This window comes from Triticum aestivum, chromosome 1B, assembly GCF_018294505.1.
Source record: "Triticum aestivum cultivar Chinese Spring chromosome 1B, IWGSC CS RefSeq v2.1, whole genome shotgun sequence".
In the NCBI taxonomy this organism is placed as follows: Eukaryota; Viridiplantae; Streptophyta; class Magnoliopsida; order Poales; family Poaceae; genus Triticum; species Triticum aestivum.
The window spans coordinates 518,642,653-518,649,637 of record NC_057795.1 but is presented as its reverse complement, the minus strand read 5'-3'; the positions used below and the strand labels follow the sequence as shown (position 1 = coordinate 518,649,637).

General features: G+C 47.6%; 2 protein-coding genes and 1 pseudogene across 3 annotated transcripts; 2 read left to right on the top strand and 1 right to left on the bottom strand.

The window, feature by feature from the left end:
• LOC123136103 (50S ribosomal protein L17-like) lies at positions 1 to 2,263 on the top strand (annotated as a pseudogene).
• Positions 2,264 to 2,984: 721 nt separating this feature from the next.
• Positions 2,985 to 6,053, top strand: LOC123136061 (probable monofunctional riboflavin biosynthesis protein RIBA 3, chloroplastic). 2 transcript variants are annotated; one of them, XM_044555350.1, is made up of 7 exons: positions 2,985 to 3,260; positions 3,371 to 3,674; positions 4,182 to 4,403; positions 4,521 to 4,846; positions 5,054 to 5,183; positions 5,300 to 5,596; positions 5,691 to 6,053. In XM_044555350.1, the coding sequence occupies exons 1-7, from the start codon at positions 3,205 to 3,207 to the stop codon at positions 5,934 to 5,936; spliced, it is 1,581 nt and encodes a 526-aa protein (XP_044411285.1). In that variant the 5' UTR covers positions 2,985 to 3,204; the 3' UTR covers positions 5,937 to 6,053. The 2 variants fall into 2 exon arrangements, with proteins under 2 accessions (XP_044411285.1, XP_044411286.1); XM_044555351.1 differs by lacking the exons at positions 2,985 to 3,260; positions 3,371 to 3,674 and adding an exon at positions 3,686 to 4,002 and having other exon boundaries at positions 4,198 to 4,403.
• LOC123136072 (histone H2B.11-like) lies at positions 6,012 to 6,611 on the bottom strand. Its single transcript, XM_044555359.1, has one exon. It carries the CDS (start codon positions 6,609 to 6,611, stop codon positions 6,165 to 6,167), a length of 447 nt encoding a protein of 148 aa, XP_044411294.1. The 3' UTR covers positions 6,012 to 6,164.
• Positions 6,612 to 6,985: the final 374 nt, after the last annotated feature.

Here is a 6,985-nt window from a genome sequence, read left to right as displayed (position 1 = left end):
CGTCCTAATTTTGGGCCCTGGAGGCCCATAACTGAAGCACACAGTCAGAACCAGACAAACGGAGCCTGGCAGACCCGTCTGATCGCTGACCGCCGGCCAGTCTCCGCTCCTGCCGCCGCCGCCGCCGCCGCCGCCATGGGGAACTTCCGCAAGCTCGGCCGTCACGCCGCCCACCGCGTCTCCATGCTCAGGTATCCATCTCTCCGTCCCTGTCGCTCACTCATCTGCCTTTTGTTTACGTTTCACTCTCGCTCTCTCCCTGACCCCACGGGCCATGGCCACCTCTCTCCCCGCCCCATCCCGACCTCTCGCCGCAGGACGATGGTGTCGCAGCTGGTGAAGCACGAGCGGATCGAGACCACCGTCGCCAAGGTAGCTTCCTGCCTCATGTTACTCCGGCATTTCGTCGAACACCTTGCGGTGGGAGGAGTGCAGGGTTTCTGCGCCAGGGAATTTCGGTCTTTTTTTATGTGTTGCTTCTGTCCATTTCAGGCGAAGGAGGTGCGGCGGAAGGCGGATCAGATGGTGCAGCTCGGCAAATATGTACGTCCTTGAGCCATTTACCAGTATTCACTATTCAGTAGTCACTAATCGCCACCTGCGGCCTGCACTACTGAATTTGACAGTATACTGGATTGTTTAGTGGCGCGTATTTATGTTTAGTTTACTTGAGTGGTGTAATGAAACCAGCCATCTTGATTAGATGGACAGGTTGTCCTCGCAGGTTCATCATATCTTGCGCTACTAGCTGTGTAGGACTCCATTCATGGTTGGTGCTCATACTCGCTATGCCGAATTCGGATGGAAATGTCATGATCTGGACATATTGGCTTATGCATCGAAACCCTTCGCCTAATAATGTGATGCGGTTGTCTTATATGAGTTTTCTTGTTTCCTGTTGTGGCTTCTCATGGAAACTTGTTAGATTGTTGAGGTTTCGACTACCTGAGTGGATATTAAGTGTTAGCATTCTTTTGTTTAAGCAAGTACGAGTGAAACTTCACGGAATCTGCTTTCATGAAGAAGTCAGTATGTGATTCAAGGATACCCTGTTTGTCAGTGATGTTACAGCGGTGATCATACGAAATGAATTCGCACAAATCTGAATGTCACCCCTTAACGAGGAAGTCAACGCGAAATAGGTTTCAGATACAGAAATTTTTTATGTGTACTTCAAAATTATATCATTCCACATTCCAGGAGTGTCTCTACTCCCTTGACTTAAATGCTCATGCCCAGATATAGTGCATGATTTCTGTAGCTCTTTCTCATGAAACTTCCATTGCTGCTATATTGATGAATGTTCTATCATTGTATAGGGTACACTAGATGCAGCAAGACGTGCCTCGGCATTTGTTCGGGGTGATGATGTTGTTCACAAGTTATTCACAGAGCTTGCGTACCGCTACAAGTAAGTTTTACCTATGTTATGTATGGGTTGGTTTTATTGTGGTCTGGTTAGCATGCTCAAAAGAACCTCTCAAGCTACATCTTATGTATCTTTGTTATTTTCTACTTATATCTAGGGATCGAGCTGGTGGGTATACAAGACTATTGTGAACCAGGATACGAATTGGCGATGCTGCACCAATGGCTTACATCGAGTATGTTTGTACTCATATACCTTACTGCACAAAATCATAGTTTAATTTTCAAAAAAAATATTTGCACTGTTTGTGTTGAGTATATTTTAGTCTTCACATTCAAGTAGTGTGCTTCCACTACATGGTTCCAGTTAGTTCTCTTTTGTATTCGTATTGTATAATAAAATTAGATTGAGGTCTGAAATTGCCTATAAAAAATATTTTTCAAAGAAATGGTGATGTTATGACATGAAAAAAAAATTGTTTTCCCATCTCTCTCACTCTGGTAAATGAACCGACTTTAATAAAGAACATTGCCACAATGCAGCAGAGAAATAAACTATATGCCGTGGTGAGATTGAATTCAACATCTGTTGCCAATGTCATACACAGGTTTGTCGACCGGGAGAATGAACTTCGAGAGGCCAAACCTGCGACTCCACCGCCTCCCCAGCGTGCCCCTCTTGATGCATGGACCAAGTCCTGTGCCAGCCAACAGTGGGCAGGGCCTAAAGTTAGCCAGAACTCTAAAACAGAAGGGCTATGAGAACCAAAAGCATCGTTTATCTTTATTTTATGTTTGTGAGGTTTTTTTTATCTTTAGACATGCTAATTAGGAGATCCATTCTGTAAGAGACTAAAAACTTGTGTTTCCACATAATATCTATATTATTTGTCAAGGATCGTTGTGACTAGAAATTGTTGCTGATGTGTTAAGAGTTCATGCGTACCGATCATTGACAGGGTGGACTTTGTCATGTTCATATCATAGCTTCGATGTGGCCATGTTGGCAATGCCCGACGAAGTTTTTTTGTCGCCCTTGGGTATCCTGAAACTTCCATAATCCCATGATATGAAGATGCAATGCGGCCATGTTGGCACTTTGCTCTGTTTTGCTGAATTCGTATGGTTAAGACTCGGAACTGATCCTGAATTCCAAATGGTGTCTTACGATCTCGAGGAAGCTGAGCTCCCTCTCTGATCAGTTTACGTTCTTTCTCCCTTCAGCCACCCTCGAGGCGCAGGCAGCCTACCAAATCGTTGAGCTCAGTAGCCTCATTTACCTTCTTATTCAGTAAACCGTAGGCAAATGCTGTGAGCCTGTGACCATATTGTACCTCAGAAAGGGGAGGCGGTCAGTTTTGCAACTGAAGAAGTTTTAACCTGAGTCCTTTTGTTTACTGGGACACCTGAACCTCTATTCTGTTAATGTGACCCGCGACGATGCTTCATGTGAAAAAATAAGTGCATTGACCTGAGACGTTTATATGTATTCGGGAGAAAACATCCAAAATTTCAAGCTAAGGGGTACAGTTTGCCTGTCATTTTCAGGTGCAACATCTACTAGCATTTGACCCTTAACTAGACCCAAACCGAAAGAATGAAGGAAAAAAAGGTGTGCTATCTTGGCATCACCTGAACCGTGTGGCTGCTTCTATCTTGCAGCTCAGAAACATGTGGCCAGTCTGGCTACACATTGCGTGAGTTTTTCTTCTGTTATCCACATGACCAGATAAGTCCAAGCGATAGGCTGAGAGTCATCGCAGCGGTACAAGCGATAGAGGTATATAAACATATTTTGGAGCTGATTTCCAGAGATCGGTTAACGGGGATCGCCAGATGGACTGCGTTCTTCTGAGCTCACACTTGTCGTCCCATGCCACTGTTAACGCAAGGTAAAATTCTTACTTTCTTTTTCCTCTGTCGCTGAAGATCTTGCCGGGAACGAAGAATTTCGTGAATTTTCTCTGTGATTGCCATCTGTGCTGACTTTGGATTCCTGCAGGCTTCAGCAATGCTCTGTTAGTCTCAACAGTATAGGATTTGCAGTTATCAGAAAGGGATGCTTAAGATTAAGGTGCTATGCAATTGGTGATGCAGGGCGTCGAAATGATCCTTTGAACGAGAACAAGAATGGGCCCATTTCGCAAGAACTAAACGGGTCCAGTGCTTCCTTCACAACTGTTGGTGCTGAAATCACTCAAGAAACAGGAGATTTCTTTAGTAGTGATGCTGAGGGTGACCCGGATAAACCGACGGAGGGTTTCTCCTCGATCGAGGATGCAATAAATTCGCTGCGGGAGGGAAAGGTAGGGAAAAAGAAATTCCTGATTTTCTGAACACAAATAGTTTGATTCATGCAACTCTTGTACATAGACCCTGCTTGATCATGCCATCTTTTTTTTGCGGTGCTTAAAGATATGCCGAACTGTACTACCTTCCAGCCTCCATTATTTCATTTCATCTTGTAGATGACAAGATGAATGAATCACACTTGCCTATTCTCCCAAGATACCGTAGCTGTAAACTTGTACTACGAGTAATTGAGCACCTTCATGTAAAGCAGGCTCTAAAGCTATGCTTGGACTATCAAGGCTGTCTGAATGACTGCCTTTTTTCACATCGCCAGTGAGCAAGGTGATTGCTGTAATCAAAATTATATGATGAACAGTGTCAGTATCGTGATATTCATTATACTGCATTTTCATGTAGCAGTTTATTTGCTTGCTTCAAAATTCAGGGCCTTCAAATGAATTATCACCTTTTTCAAACATAGTTGACTTTAGTTACAAGGTTAACTATTCATTCTTCTCCAGTTTGTTATTGCCGTAGATGACGAGAAGGGTGACAATGAAGGGGATCTTATCATGGCAGCCGATCAAGCCAGCCCAGAATCAATTGCATTCATGATCAGAAATGGTTCCGGCATCATCTCAGTGGGCATGAAGGAAGAGGACCTAGAAAGGTTGATGCTTCCTATGATGTCTCCGGTCACAGAAATTGGCGACATTTCAGCTGCTGCTTCCACAGCGACAGTGGTAAAAATCTTATGATCAATAACCTTTGTTGCAGGGACTATACAATCACTGATTGATGAGGTTTGTAATCCTTACTTAAGAAAGTAACTTGAAGCATTGTTTTTCCTATCTATACAGGACGCCAGAGTGGGCATAACCACTGGTGTATCAGCTGCAGACAGGGCAAAGACCATCCTTGCTCTAGCCTCCCCTGACTCCAAGCCCAGTGACCTCAGAAGGCCAGGCCACATATTCCCCCTCAAGTACCGGAACGGAGGCGTGCTGAAAAGAGCCGGCCACACCGAGGCATCGGTGGATCTTGTCGCATCGGCCGGTTTGCGCCCGGTATCAGTTCTATCGACCATCATCGACCCGAAGGACGGTTCGATGGCATCAACACCGGCGCTGAAACAGATGGCTTTGGAGCATGATATCCCGATTGTCTCGATCACTGATCTCATCCGGTTAGTATACCTTAAGGTGAAGCCTTTGTGAACTTACAGCCTGTTTTGTTCTGTTTTACAGTTTAGACATTAGCTAGTATAGCCTGTTTTCCTCTCCAAGATAATATAGATAATTGAAATGAGATGTGGCTATGTTAGGATAATTACAGTGTCGCAGATATCCCTTTTGAGAAGAGATCTCATTTCAGCATGTTGTTGTAAATTCAGGTACAGGAGGAAAAGGGAGAAACTGGTGGAACTGATCGCTGTATCTCGTTTGCCTACTAAATGGGGCCTCTTCCGCGCTTACTGCTACCAATCCAAGCTGGACGGAACTGAGCACATCGCTGTTGCAAAGGTAATGGAATTCTTATTCTGTTTCTCTGGCAGAAACCTATGAGCCACTCGTTTGATTGTGCGATTCCAGTTGTTTCCAGTTTATCAATCTCCGGCTGGTTTGGTGCAAATGTGCAGGGCGATATCGGCGACGGGGAAGACGTGCTGGTGAGGGTGCATTCAGAGTGCCTGACCGGCGACATCCTGGGCTCCGCCCGCTGCGACTGCGGCGAGCAGCTGGACCTGGCGATGCAGCTGATCGAGAAGGCCGGCCGTGGCGTCCTCGTGTACCTGCGCGGACATGAAGGCCGGGGCATTGGGCTCGGCCAGAAGCTCCTTGCCTACAACCTGCAGGACCAAGGAAGCGACACGGTGGAGGCCAACGTCGAGCTCGGCCTTGCCATTGACTCCCGCGAGTACGGCATAGGCGCCCAGGTAGTACTTGAATTCTTCATGGCGGATTTAACATTCTTGGGAAGGATTGGTGTGTTCTTGATGATTGATGGTGGTGATCTTGCTGTCGTTTCAGATTCTTAGGGACATTGGCGTGCGCACGATGCGGCTGATGACGAACAACCCGGCAAAGTTCGTTGGGCTCAAGGGGTACGGGCTCGCCGTGGTGGGCCGGGTCCCGGTGATCTCGCCGATCACCAAGGAGAACCAGAAATACCTCGAGACCAAGAGGACCAAGATGGGGCACCTCTACGGATCCGACCTTCCCGGCGGCCTCCTGAAGGAATTCCTCAATCCTACGGAAGACAACACCACTAGCTAATTATACACCGGCCACACGATCCACAGATCATTTTCTTTAACTTCATTTCTTTCTGATACAACGATCGAACGAAAATTGAGACGAAATATTGCAACCAATCCGTAGCGATTCCATTCATCCATTGTTCATTGTAACAAAAGAAAACAATTACAAACTACGAGCCTCGATCACTGGGCCCAGGACGATCATCAAACACGACGAGCCGAGAGAAGGCGGGGGACGAAGCGCCTAGGAGGAGGTGAACTTGGTGACGGCCTTGGTGCCCTCGGAGACGGCGTGCTTGGCGAGTTCGCCGGGGAGGACGAGGCGCACGGAGGTCTGGATCTCGCGGGAGGTGATGGTGGGCTTCTTGTTGTACCTGGCGAGCTTGGCGGCCTCCTGCGCGAGCTTCTCGAAGATGTCGTTGATGAAGGAGTTCATGATGGACATGGCCTTGGAGGAGATGCCGATGTCGGGGTGCACCTGCTTGAGCACCTTGAAGATGTAGATCTTGTACGTCTCCACGCTCTTCTTGGCCTTCTTCTTGGCCTTCTTGTCCGAGCCGCCGCCGCCGCCCTCCTTGGCCGCCGGCAGCCGCTTCTCCGCCTTGGGCTTCTTCTCCCCCTTGGGGGCCTTCTCCGCCTTCTCCTCCGCCGGCTTCTTCTCCGCCGGCTTCTTCTCCGCCTTGGGCGCCATCACGGACGGATCGAGAGGTGGCTGGTTGCGGCGGGGAGGAGGAGGAGGATGATCGGAGAGCGCTGGTGGTGCCTTGCGGTGGGATGAGATGGGAATTGAATTTATAGAGGGGTTTGCGGGGGTGTGATTGGTGGAGGAGGCGAGGGCGCGGATCGGTGGGGTGGAAGGATCCCAGGCGTCCGATGTTGCTAACGGTGAGGATTGAGGGGCTGTTTGGATTGAGCCCAATCTTGCCCTACCAAAAAATTGGCAAGACCAATTCCAGGGCATATGACCAAAAAACTGGCAAGGCATGGCTGTTTGGATTGTAGCCATTGCAATGTCCAAAATTTTGGCAAAAACAGACTTCCGTTTGGTTTGCAACCATTGACTTG

Coding starts and splice junctions, on each gene's coding strand:
- LOC123136072 (XM_044555359.1), bottom strand. CDS start 6,611: ATGGCGCCCAAGGCGGAGAAGAAGCCGGCGGAGAAGAAGCCGGCGGAG.
- LOC123136061 (XM_044555350.1), top strand. CDS start 3,205: ATGGACTGCGTTCTTCTGAGCTCACACTTGTCGTCCCATGCCACTGTT. Junction 3,261..3,370: donor CATGCCACTGTTAACGCAAG/GTAAAATTCTTA, acceptor GGATTCCTGCAG/GCTTCAGCAATGCTCTGTTA. Junction 4,404..4,520: donor CTGCTTCCACAGCGACAGTG/GTAAAAATCTTA, acceptor CTATCTATACAG/GACGCCAGAGTGGGCATAAC.